Here is a 13,989-nt window from a genome sequence, read left to right on the forward strand (position 1 = left end):
CCAAAAATTTAATAGATTAATAAAGCTCATCTTAGGATATAAAGAAGGACATGAGACTGTTGAAGCAGAAAAAAAGTCATGAAGAAGACTCAGTGTGAGGGATTGGGTATGAAAAATGTAATAGCTGAAGTGAAGAACTCAGCAGAAGGGCCAAATAGCAGAAGGAATGCAGTAGAAGAGTCAATGGACTAGAAGATGAGGTATTAGAAAGGATAAAGAAATGAGAGGTAATTAAAATTATGAAGGGTAGAAGTAGGGCATCAATATTTACGTAGTAGGATTTTCCAAAGTTATTCTGCATCTATGAATTGCCATAATGAAGAACACAAAGAACTATGTAGGCCAGATGCAACTAGTATTGTGGGAAGAAACATGATGAAATCCATGCCTTAATACCATTAATGCAAATTAAATGTATATATATTATATATATATACATATATATATATGTATATATTTTAGCAAAGGGAATATGTCTAAAGACTCATATTGAACCCATTAGAGTAGGTGCCTGTGAGAATGGGGATGTGAGGAAGACAGAGAATGAAGGGCCAAGAAAGTGGCCAACCCAGAGATTTAGGATGAATTAGAGAGTTTGTGTTAACTACATGCTGAGGGCCAAACATTTAAAAATAAATAATGATAATGGATGGCCAGATAGATCAGTCATTACCTGAAGTCACCAGAGAATCACAGAGAGAAACTAAAAGAATGTTTCTTTCTTCCACACAGTTAAAGACTTAGAAAACAGACGTGAATTAAACATCCTTTTCAATACCAGGCACTGTCTTAGGTGCTGGGAATACCAAGATGAATGAAATACTGTCCCCAGACTTAAGAAATGTTGCTATTTTCCCAGTCTAGTGACATCCAATTTCAGCCAGCTCTGAGAAGGTGTTTTTCACAAGCGTGCTGCTTTAAATTTAACAAGCATAACTGTTATTGTAATCTATATCCTCTCTTTCATGGGACTGAAGTATAAAGGGAGTTTTGAGGCCACCTAGGCTCACCTTCCACGGCCTCAGAATTCTTTTCTATTTTCCAAGCTGTGAAGTTTCCTTCCTTGTAACGAACATGCACTGTTAGCACTTCTCTTCGGAACAGCTGTGGATAAGTATTACCTCTGAGACAACGCGTCTTCTCTGGTTTGAACATTGCTAGGACCTTCAACTCTAGTCATAGACAAACTGATCTGGTCATTGTTTTGCCTTATTCCACCTGATTCAGGAATGATCACCCTCGCCTAACCAACCACTCATACTCTATCCATCTGCTCAAAAACCCCATCCTTCTGGAAAGCCATCTTGGATCACTCCAGAAAAGAGTGTCACTCCCTCTTCCACATTTACACCAATGGGGTCTCTCTCAACCCATGTGACTCAGGGACCTCTGCTGCCCTGAATAACCAGTTATCTTGCCATTGGATTGTATAGTGTCCCAAATGGATGACAATTGTCTTAAAAAAACTTTTTATCAACAAGTTATGTTTGAGCATTCATCTCTAAATAGATATTTGATGTGTTGATAATCTGTAAAGATGGTATTGAGACTGGGGGTTCCATAGGTCAGCCCATAGTTGAAGGAAAATTTTATACCATAAATAACACTTCACGGGAAGTAATAAAACAGGAACTCCTAGCAAAGGAAACATACTTTTTTTTTAGAAAATAAATTTAATTTCAAGGATGCTATAGAAAAGTAGGCTTCTCTGCCTCAATTTCTAAAATCAGTTTGGCTCAAAAACTATTTACTGAGTGCATGGGACTGCATGAGATCTGGTAACTGGTTCCTGAGAGGCTCGGGACCCTGAAAGGAAGTAGTCAATCTGTCTGAGTACAGTGGTGCTTTTCAGGAATTCACACCTGTTTTTTTTTTTTTTTAATAATATTTGCTTGGGTACTCATATGGCTTAGCTTACACATGTAATTAAAATGTGTCATCCTGCAATATGAATTCATCCATAGAATGAAGTATTTTGCAGTTAAAGGATATTAGGCTACACAGGAAAATATTTATGACAAAGTTAAAAATGAAAAAAAAGCATGACTCTAATGCTATGTATTTCTAGGGCTGTGAATGGAAAAACTGAAAGGAAGTACACAAAAATATTAATAATGGTTATCTTAATGATCATCTGAGGGTTGCAGGATTCACTTTTATTTTCCTTTTATTTTTTACAGCTCTGAAATCTTCTATGATGCATATTATATAAGAAAATATACACTATTAAAAATGTATTTCTTAAACCCCTTGTGCCTACAACATAGGGATAATGATGGAAAGAATATGTTTTTCTATTTATGCGTATCAGAGCTACAAAGGTGAACTGTAAACTATGATATAAGCTAAACTGAGATTCTATGTTCACAAATATTCCACTCCAAACTGTCCTCAAAGCTGTGAGAAACCATGATTAAATCCACAGTTACAGTGAGTATAACCCCAAAGTATATCTAAATTATGTGTATACAGTGTTTTAATTTATTTGTTTTAAAGGAAGCTACCATCCTATGCATTCAGGTCATCTACTGTACTTAGCATTTAGGAATTTTGATAGCATTTTCATTGATAAAACATGAGTTTCACATACACAGAATAAACTGCTATAAAACTTCAATAAAAATTAATTTTCCAAACAGATAAACTAAATATTGAAAATTTTTAAAGAACTTAAAAAATCACCAGCTGTCACAGTCTTCTGTAACTGAATCTTTATCAGTCAGGCAAATACTCAAACCACACATTCAGAATACCTCTGTATACTGCAGTGTTCAAAGAGAAGCGAAAAAACGACAAATGAAAGCATCACGATCCATAGAAGGTGATTTAATTCTAGATAAATGCCATCGGCTGCCCCCTCTGCCCCGACTCCTCCAAATCCCATCCTCCCAAACATGAAAATATTTATTTGCTTTGTCTTCTTTATGCTCAACTATTGTTAAGTAGTGTTGGCCCCTTGCTTTCCAGAGCTTCGTGACTTAGCTGTACCTACAACTATCAACCACACAAGACATTAATAACAGAAAGTTCTCTAAGTCTTGATACTGATTAAAGTATTCACTGTTTCCACTCAATTTACTACAAATGGACTTATGTTTTCTTGCAGATCAAAATAGAGCACCTGTAAAGAATTTTGGAAAATATTTATAGACCTACATGTATGAATGAGTTAATTTCCAAATAACAGGACAGAGCGGTGAGAGGCACCCCGCCACATGGCTGCTCTGCTCCCCGTGCCCTCAGCACCTTGTGGTTCCTTTTTACACATCTACACACCTACAGGCAGTTGTCCGACTGGTAGCCATTACTTTTTCTAAAACTAAGGAATGCAAAGCAAGTTAAGAAACTAGGGAAATATAAATGGGAACAGCAAGCAAAATATACAAAGAGAGGTTTGAGTGCTCCTCTAAATTACCTATAAAAGTGTATTCGAAAGAAGTCCAGGCAGTTTTCAGTTATTTTTTTAATGTGTCTCTTACCTTTGCTTTTATTATCAGTTCCTCGTGCTTACGAATTAGGTCCTCATTGTCTGAAAGTGATGAACCTAGACTTTGCTCTTGTAAATCTCTTACGGTTTTCTGAAGCCAACAAGTAACCTAGGTAAGAAGCAACAAAGAGATTACATTTTAAATGATTAGTATAAGTGAGTAAAAATTCAGAAACAGTTCTCTAACCTTTCAAAACTTAAGCTACTTTAATTTCTTTTCATATAAACTCAACTCATATGTTAAATTAATATGATCAGGTTTTTAGTTTTTCTTCACTTCAATCTCTACATGCTTAAGAGAAAAAACAAAATAATACCTGAAAATCATGAAAACGATATATCATTTCAGTGGATTACAAAGCATGAAGGAAATAATTCAGTCTCCTAACAAAGAAGAACCAAAATAGATCCCCATGCAATCTATAAATCATGCATTCTTTTAGAATACATATCTTCTTTCCTGTATAAGATTATGAATCTGAGTATTGTTACATAGACTCACATGAAGATATTAAATAGTATATGTAGAGTTATGTTTATACTATTAAAAGATGATGTGAAAATACTTAATTTGCTATAATTGCTGAAAATTTGTATTCAGAAAATGAATGGAAGAAGTTATTAAAATTCCACTGACATTATAAATGGCTACGAGCATGACTCACATTCACTTACTTGATTTACAATACGTGCCTTATACTGTTAAAACAATAAATAACAAAAGACTTGAAAGAAGCTGTATCTTTCCAAGTGATGATATAATTTGACATGGGACTGATGACATGTGGCCTCTGGATGCAGATTCCTTACCCCAATTAAAGGAAAGAGAGCTGGATTTTTACTGTCAAATCTTACACAGCATTGTACTCATGATCACATCATGGATATTGATTCCTAAAAACCCACTACATGCTGGACAGTTTGCTAGTTGCTTTTTGGGCATCATCTCTTCCTCTGTCAAAAGTTCCCTAACAAGTATAATATCGGCACCACAGAGATGAGGGTAGGTTAAGCAGCTTATCCAGGGCCATATGGGAAGTGGCAGAGCCGGGATTTGTCCCCGAATCTACATTATTCCAAAGTCCATGCTCTTTCCATTGGGTCCTGCTGTCAGCCTTGGGTCACCTAAAGTCTTACAGCCCTGGTCATCAGGGAAAATTACTTCAAACCTGAAAGATGAATCCTGGTACCCCACTCAAAACGGTGCACACTGCCCAGCATTATACTATGACTTTCTCCAGCCGAGGCTGTCTTGCCTACAACAGCTGCAGTATTTCTCTAAACTCCTGTAACATGGAGAAGTGTGTGAAGCAGGTGGCCAAGGACAAAGCTAGGTTAGTTCTGAAGCTCCACACAATAAACACACACGATGAACACACACAGACACATTCTACACAGAAGTCAAGTTAGCGCTGACATGGAATAAACTCCACTACCATTACAGGGCTGATATAACAAAGCTGATTAGGAGATCAAATGTCTATATCAACACTTCATTTTTTTCCAGTATGACCAGGCAGTAAAAATAGGCAGCAAGATGGTTTCTCCAGCTTTCTGCCAATTGGAAGCCTTTGTCAGCCAGCATGTTAGGCTATCGTCAGCGCAAAGAAAAGAATAATGGTGACCTTGTACCAGGTTTCATGTGAAATATGCCTCATGTTCTTCAGAATATTTGCTAACCTGTGCCTAATACATACTCTAGCTGGTCCTTGTATCTAAAGTACCATGTTTATGTAGTCACAGTTATTTGAAGATAGTTTGTCTTTCTGGCAGCCCAGTTAGAACTAGATGATATATTTAATGTGCGTATTGGAGCCCACAGAGAGTATTTTATCAAGAGCTATAAAATTTGTTCATTAATGTATTAAATTTCTATAAAAATTTCTCACAAAAGATGCAGTGAGCTCACATAAAAACATAACTAGAGGAATGATTTAAAGGTTTCATCAAGGAAAAATGGATCATGACTATAACTAACTTTCAGAGATCATTTATTTTATGAAGTCCTGGGAGTGAGTTTTATTTATTTTTAGCTAAAGTGGGAGGAACTCTGAAATCTCAAGAATGCTTTAATAGGGAAAGTTAATATAGAATCTGAGTGAAGAAAACATGGGGACAAACAGGTGTTCACTAATCTCTAAAAACAGGTGAGAAGTCTAAACCCTCAGATAATCCCATTCAATTTTGTGAGTCAAAGACTTGTCATCTAATACATGCCAGCAGTGATGAAAGCTGGGAAAGAGAGATTGTTTTGATTTTTAAAAGGTATCTACTGATTTCATCCCCTAGATTTGGCAAATACTAGTTCAACCCCCAAAGGATACTCTTCTCTTGGGCACGGCAATACTATTACCTACAAGAGAATGTAGTGAAAGATCTATGGTGGTTTTCCACATCTCCTGACCTGCCTGATAAAGCATACTGACTCTATAGATCTCCACATTTCTACTACCAAACACATCCTGGGAAGAAATACACAAACAAGTTGGCACAAAACTCAGAAGAAAATAGTTTACTGTGGGGGTGTGATATCTCATCATGAGGCAGTCCACACGAGCAGCCTCTTAGATCAGATTTACTTTGTGTGCTGTGAGATGCATGCAGAATAGACACTCAGAGCCCTTCTGATGTAAAAGCAAGACACCCTAAATAACCAACAGCATGTCAACCGTAATGTAAACCAGTCATGCTGTGAGCAGCTATTGCAGACAGCTGCACAGATATTCCAAGAGCACTTTTTATAAGCATTTAAATTATATCAGCTGCTGTCCCAAAGCCTGAGTGATAAGTACAGTGAATGATGCATTGAGACATTCTATAGAACATGGTCCCTGCAAAAGGATGAAAACATGAGCCAAGAGCTGGGGAGATGTGGAAAGAAAGGAAGAACAAAGTCAGAGTATGTACTGGGAATTGGTTCTGGGCAATGACGGATTAAGGGGAAAATGAGAATATTTTTCCTTTCTCTTCCCAGTTCCTACCTTTCAGATTGACCTGAGTGATGTGTTTGTGGTCATCTCACCTGTCTGACATGACATTTTAAGTATTCAGTGCCCAGAGGAGGTTGAACTATGGTAGAGAAGGAAGGAATGAGGTAGATTTTTTTTTGCAGAGGGGAGGTGGGGGGTGGAGAGGAAACACCTATGGGGGGTGGGGGGAGACAGAGAGAAAGGGAAAGGAAACCAGGAAAGATGCAAAGAAGGTACAATCAGGGATGTCCAACAAAAGTCAGGAGCTGCCTTGTAAGTTAAAGAGGGATGCCACGAAAACTCAGTCAAATGGTATAAACCTGCACTGTCCCGTACGGTAGCCGCTAACCACACATGGCTATTGAGTACTTGGAATGTGACAAGCCCAAATTACAATGTGCTCTAAGTATAAAATGCAGAGTGGATTTCATAGAGTTAGTACAAAAATGATAAAAATATCTTGTTAAGAATGTTGATATTGATTAAATGTTGAAACACTATTTTAGGTATGTCGAATTAAAAATACGTTATTGCTTTTCACTTTTTTATGTGGCTTTTTCCTTTTTAACTTTTTTTCACTTTTGTAACACGGCTACAGAAATTTAAAATCACATATGTGGCTTGAATTACAATTTTTTATTGGATGGTTCTGTAATTCAAGGATATTCAGAATATCCTTTTTTTGTTAAGTGTAGATCTAAGGTCTGAGTTTCAATTAAGGACAATTTAAGATAGCAAACTCAAGAGAATGGTGGGATGAGATACTTTTTGCTAAACATTAATGGACCACTGCATGGGGGGAAGAAGTAGAACTAATGACTCAAAGAAGTTTACTGGCTAAGGAAAAGGAGGATCAGATGACTGCTTTAAGGAAAGCAGAGGTAACAAAGGGACTTCTTCCCAACTTTTGTTTTCTTTATTTGATTATATGAGATGTAAGCATTTTTTCAGGTACAGTGAACTGAAGCTGTGTTAAGGAGAGTAGAGGCAGGGAGGTACCAGGAAGAGCGGGAAGGTTGGTAGAGGGCACTATTGAACGTATCGGCTTTGGGCAAGGAAAGGCTAGTTTTTGTTTGTTGAATAACCTCATCTCACCTTGACCCCCTGATGGGAGATAAGAATAAAGAAAGTATGAGAAATGAATAGGATTTTCCCATAGAGGGGTCAGGTACTACTCTAGGCAGGTCACAAGTTATCTCACGCAATCCTTACAGCCTTCCTGTGATGGAGATACTTGCTTTTTCAACAGATAAGGAAACTGAGACCCAATCAGGGTAAGTAATTCATCTAAAGTCACACAACCAACAAGAAAGTCCCACAGGTTGAGGCAAAAATGCCATAGCCAGAATTCACGTTTTCCTATCCAATGTTTTTTCTCCTCATCATATCCATCAGTAGAACCAAAGGATTCCAGGGAAGAGGGATGGTTCTTATTAAGCTATGACTATGAATCTGGTTAAGATTAAAAACCAGAATACAACAATACAGTTACAGAATCTGTTTCTAACATGGAAATAAGTCCTGTGAATAATCACGGCGGCTCAGTGGAAGTACTATATTAGAGAGGAAACTGATGTGTGGGTCAGGCCCGCCAGGAAGAGCACCTCAGAGGAAAAGGCCAGCTGCAGGCAGAGGCGATGGCAAGCACAAACTGAGAATTCCAGTTCCCAAACGGGGCATGCCAAAGACAGGACTGACACACAGGAAGCATAGGCAACAGAAACATACTTTCTGATGGTCGAGGATAAATAACTCAAGGGGCAGGAAGGTGAACTTTTGCTGCAGCCCAAAGCCGGGCATCAGATTGCCATAAGCCATCACAGTCTCTTTTTCTGCAGTTTGTACTACAATCCAAGATCAGGTCTTACTTTTTGCTCTTTGTTTAAAACCATGCTGGAGGAGGCGAGCTAGCAATGAGCAATTCAAACATCTTAACAGAAATGCTTAAGGGAAGATGAAAATCTCTCCAAATTACTTTCATTCTGTTTTCCTTGTGCATAAGAGTTCTTGCCAAGTAATCAGTTACTATGAGAGACAAAAACCTGATAAAGCAGGAGAAAGGCATCAGTTATGTACCTTCTTTAACTCAAGACATCTTGATATTCTGTCTTCTAATTATCAAAAATGCACACATACACAAAGGTGCTGTCAATTATAGCTGAGGGTCACACGTGACAGTTCTAATGTCTACTTTGATTTTAAAGGCATGTTAGTATTATAATAACCATTTTAACTCCCAGAAGGTTTTGTTCTTTTCCTTTTTTTACAGTAGGGAAACCAGTTGTCATTATTTTGTATTAGGTAACCTGGTCAAGCGTGCTCTGTATTTAACTAGGCAGTAACCATACTGCAATATCCATTAGCTCCATTAGGTGATAAAGAGTATTAGGAGAAGAGGCAGGAAAGTTGTGTCTCTGATGTTTGTACCTGAGGACTTGGAAGCAGAGAAAGAAAGAATTCCTGTCAAAAACATGGACTGCATTTCTTTTTAGATGTAGTCTGGGACTGATCTAACTATTGGCTTGTTATTATTTGGACTTCATCTCAGAGATTCCAGGAGGACAAAGTTCTCAATCTTTTTTTTTTTTTTTTTTTTGGTAGAACTTGGAAGCCCTCCGTGAGTTACTGAAGTCAACTGGAAGGTACTAGTAACTCCTCAACAAACTATAAAATCCCAGTATTCTCTATAGATAGATAGTAGGAAAACTAAAATATGTTGTTTGTCTTAAGGAAAAATTTTTGTTCCTTTATTAACAGCTTCATAGATAATCTATCTCCTCATCTGAAACTGTAATTTTACATATTTAATTATTCTGATTTCTGCTAACATATCATTTCTAATTATTCTGACTTGTGTTAACATATCATTTCTCTTCTCACACCTATATTTAAAGAAAAATGGCACTAAGGACATCTTCCCTTCCCAAGATTGCCCTCAACTCTTGTTTGTGCTTAGGTATTTCTTAACCTCCAACTACTTAATGGTGGAAACTGTTTACTCCAATGAATAAAATCAGTACAGTGGTAGTCTCTGGCCTAATTCTATTTCCAGCATTACCTCTGAGTCATTAAGAGGAATCCTGCCAGTAGTGGAAGGAAGTCTTTTTTTTTTTTTTTCAAGAAAGTAAACAGAGACCCAGCCCAGTGTTCTGGTGATGTGTATCTCTGCCGAAGATATCTATCTAAGGCATGGTTTTCCCGATATAACTTAGAATACCACCCTAAGTGATCTGGAGCCATTCACTCTGTGTGTGTGTGTGTGTGTGTGTGTGTGTGCACGCACACGCACGCGCGAGAAAGAGAGAGAGACAGAGAGACAGAGAAAGAGAGGAGAAAGACAGAGAGAGAAAGAGAAAGACATACGGACATTTCAGAGCTACAGGGCTACCTGGGAGTGAGAGCAAAGCTTGACATTTTCATATTACCATCCCAGATCCCAAGTAATGCAGCCTAATGAAGTTCATACTGAAGCTTTCGTGTAAACACCTGGTTGTTGGAAAATAAGAGAGTCAGAAACTATCATACTGACAGGATACATAACTGTTAAATTTTAAAGAATGTCTTAATCCTTTCAAAATGTACCATTTAGCTTGTTTGCTTATAGTCTCCCTATAAAAAGCATTAAAATTAATTGAGCCTCTTTGCTTGTCTTCGGGAACCGTGAAAATGACAGTAGAGGAGAGAACGCGTCCCACTGCCTACCCAGTATGTGGTTGTAGCGGTGTTGAGGAAGGAAAGCCAACAATCTCCAGCACCACGGGCAAGGAAGAAGATCTCAGAGTACTGGAAGGAGGCAGTAATAGGGCTTAACAGATAGCAAAATAAGTGTGAAAGCTGGGATGGACATTCCCATCATCTGTACCAGAGTCCCTCTGTTCTACCATTGACATGCAATGTCCTTGAAAGTAATAGTAATAGCATGCATTCTAACTAGGAGGGGGTTCTATTGCTTACAAAACCACATACTTCTTCTACAAACACTTTAAGACACTTTGCATTTACCTTGGTATAATTTAGAGTGAATTCTAGAGATAGCCTATGTGCTAAAATGAAATTCTGTGCTAAATTGCAACCTATGAGTGTTGGAAAGTCACGTGTATCTGTGACCGGACTGAACTACTGGATACCAATATCAGGAAGATAATTCAACCCTTATTTTGCTCTTATGCCATCCAATGTTAAAAAGCTATATATAAAGTAAGATTTTTTTAAAAGCTTACTATGTGGTAGCCACTAAGCTAGGTACTTTTGTTAACTCATATTAATTTAAGCTGGTCAACCATTCAAGCTCTAAATCCTAGTTAGAAGGTAGAATCCTATAAAGGAGACTATACATGTACGTGCACACACATAACACACACACACAGTTTTACAGTTGTCCAGCAGGTACAAGACTGTTTCCCTGAGGCTGTGCTTATATGTGTCATCACTGATAGCATTTTAATTGCCTATTGACAAAGAATATGATTGCATATAGTTACATGATTATGATATACATGGTACTCAAATTATAAAACCTTCCAAATGTGAATTCTACTACCCATTTTTCCTCCTGCAAAGATATGTATGTTGTATGTATATGTGATCTGGGTAGTAAAAAGAGATCATCTGCCCTTCTGTCTTACTTAATTCTCCTAGATGTCCTTGATACTGTCTTGTACAAAGAGACCACGAATAACTTAGTTTTAATTTATTTGTTTGTCTCACTTACTCCTGATTGGAGCAAATGAGAAAAATTACATTCATAAATCTTCTTGCCAAGATAATTAATTATGCACAAAATACTCCAAGCTGCTTCTGATTTTCATTAATGAAGCAGATTATCTGCAAAATAAGATGCTGCTGGAGTTGGGGGAAAAGATCAGCTGCTCATCTTTAAATGTAAAACAAGTGCACATTTTTATAATGATAAAGAGGGAACATGCTGTGGTTACGTTTTTCAGTCTATCACATTCCAATTAAGACAGAAAAGCATGTGGTTTCCATTTGCCTTTTTTCTGCAATTGATGTAAATCTTGAGTTACCATCATTCTGGTCACTTAATTTCTTTTTCTAAAGGAGAATTAGCTGAACTATCATAGTTCAAAAGCATTAGGCCATAGACACTTAGAAACAGAGAAGCACTAAATGCATCTTTTAAATGGTTCTTATGAGAGAAGGCGCATTAGATATTCAGACACCCACATTATTATTCATCAGTAATCTTTGCTCTAATCCTCCATTTAATTTTCCTTTTTCTTACATGGCTAAAATGATTGACAAAGCTGATACTGTATTAATGTAAGGTTTGACAGCGCCTATGTTCCCTCAAAAACAGTACAGAACTGACAAAAATATCTTTACCCTCCAATGAAACACGTGCCTCTGTGGTTCCAGCATCCTAGGATTATCAGGTAGGTCATCCAGGAACATAATAATAGAACTCAAAGTACAGAGTCACACTCAGTTTGGTGTCCCTGATGCTATTCTTCCCCATAGCATCATCAACAGAACTTTAAAATGGAACACTCAGAAAAACCTGAAAACTTAGGTAAGATGATTATGTGTGTACCTACCTGGGTTTTAAAATATTCCTTTGTTCACATAATAAAACACAGTAAACATGAGTTACTGTCTATAATACTAAGAAATTGGAGAGACTCTACCTCCTCATCAATAAGATGGTGTTAAAATTGTGCTTCATTCAGTGAAATACCACATAAAAATTATCTATGATGCTTTTGCTGCAAGACTATGTGTATGACTTGTTCAATTTACTAAAATATTAGCTAATGAGATAATATGTGTGGGTTAATTCCATTAGTTTTTGTTTGATGTTTTGTTGTTTCTTTAATAAAAGTGTGTGTGCCTGTGACTATGCTCATTCTTGGATAAAGGTGTAAAAGGTGGCAGTGTGTCAAATGCTGTAGCAATTATCTGTATGGATGGTGATCTCATCTACATTTTTAACTCATTAATAAATGAACATTTTAAAGTCACAAGTAGAAAAAATACTACCTTTTTCTTTTAATCTATTAATTGAGTGCCTATTGAACAAGAATGGCTGATGAGATTATAAAAGTGACTTTTATTTGATCACTCCTGGTGAATGCAAAATAAATAATGAAATTAGTCTTCAGTGTAAGACCAGTCTTTATGTGAGCAAAGAGGGGTGGTATTGGGGGAGTATCTAATGTGTTGGGTCTTCACTGTCCTTTTCAGATGTGATGATAAAAAGCACTAAAACTAATACAGCAGTTTCCACATGCCAGGTTCAAAGCACTTGACATACAACAACTCATTTGATGATACTAATAACACTTTGGTATAGGTACTATTACAACTACATTTTACAGAAAACTGAGCCTGAGGGAGGTTAAACAGTTGCTCAGTTTCTCAGCTGGTAAATGGTGGAGTCAGCATTTGAACCCAGCCAAAAATCTGGCCCCAGGATCTGTGGCCTTACAAACCCACAGAAACGACAGTGGTTGTTATTAATTACTCTTACTGCTGACACTGTTTTAGCAAAAGAAAAGGTAACATTGGGTATTTTAAGATTAAGAGCCTAAGTTTTATATTTAAGGAAATGACTATCTTATTTATTGACCAATTTTATTTAAAATAATATTTATCCTTAAGATTATTGCTAAATTGATTTTGGTTCTAGACTGTCAGAAGTAGTCTAAATGAAAGCTAGTTCTTTTAACTACAACTGTGCATTCTTAAAGCCTTACTATACCTATGGCAGCCTCTGACGACTAAACAGTCTTAAAAGACTTAGACACAAACAACAATAATGCTAAACCCAGGAGAAAGACTAGGAACTGAATGAGAAAGAATTCATAAGTTGTAAGGTTTAACCAGAGAGGCAGGACAGGGAAACTAATAGGGAAACTAACAAGATGTCTTTCCATAGGTGACTGGATACATAAACTGTGGTACATCCAGACAATGGAATATTATTCAGCACTAAAAAGAAATGAGTTATCAAGCTATGAAAAGACATGGAGGAATCTTATGCATATTAATAAGCAAAAGAAGACAATCTGAAAAGGCTACATACTGTATAATCTCAACTATATGACATTCTGGGAAAGGCAAAACTATGGAGACAGAAGAAAAGACTACTTGCTGCTAAGGATTAGGCAAGAAGGGATGAACAGGCAGAGCACAGAGGATTCTTAGGGCAATAGAATTATCCTGTATACTGCAATGGTAGATACACGTCACGACACATTTTTTCCAAACCTAGAGAACATATTGCACTAAGAATGAACCCTAGTGTAAACTATGGATTTGGGGTGATAATGATATGTCAATGTAGGTTCCTCAATGATAACAAACGTACTACTCCGGTGGGAGATGTTGATGATGGGGGAGGTTGTGCATGTGTAAGAACAGAGGGTACAATGCAATTTCTGCTCAATTTTGCAGTGAATCTAAAACCGCTCTAAAAAAATTAATCCTGCTTTAAAGAGCACCCCCTCAAAAAAGAGCATACACTCTCTCTCCCAACATATGAGACCCCCTAAGTTAGAGAACTCACCAATGTTA

General features: G+C 37.1%; 1 protein-coding gene across 8 annotated transcripts in view; it reads right to left on the reverse strand.

Annotated features, from left to right (window-relative positions):
- Window positions 1–13,989, reverse strand: part of CCDC141 (coiled-coil domain containing 141) — a 195,146-nt gene that overhangs the window by 107,136 nt on the left and 74,021 nt on the right. For all 8 annotated transcript variants that reach the window (XR_004319964.1, XM_032479842.1, XM_032479840.1 and 5 more), the window contains one exon: window positions 3,480–3,596. Coding sequence is in view for 7 of the 8 variants with exons in the window: in XM_032479842.1 (XP_032335733.1) it covers window positions 3,480–3,596 (117 nt within the window). In the remaining variant the exon portion in view is untranslated. The remainder of the gene's footprint in view (window positions 1–3,479; window positions 3,597–13,989) is intronic.

This window comes from Camelus ferus, chromosome 5, assembly GCF_009834535.1.
Source record: "Camelus ferus isolate YT-003-E chromosome 5, BCGSAC_Cfer_1.0, whole genome shotgun sequence".
In the NCBI taxonomy this organism is placed as follows: domain Eukaryota; kingdom Metazoa; phylum Chordata; class Mammalia; order Artiodactyla; family Camelidae; genus Camelus; species Camelus ferus.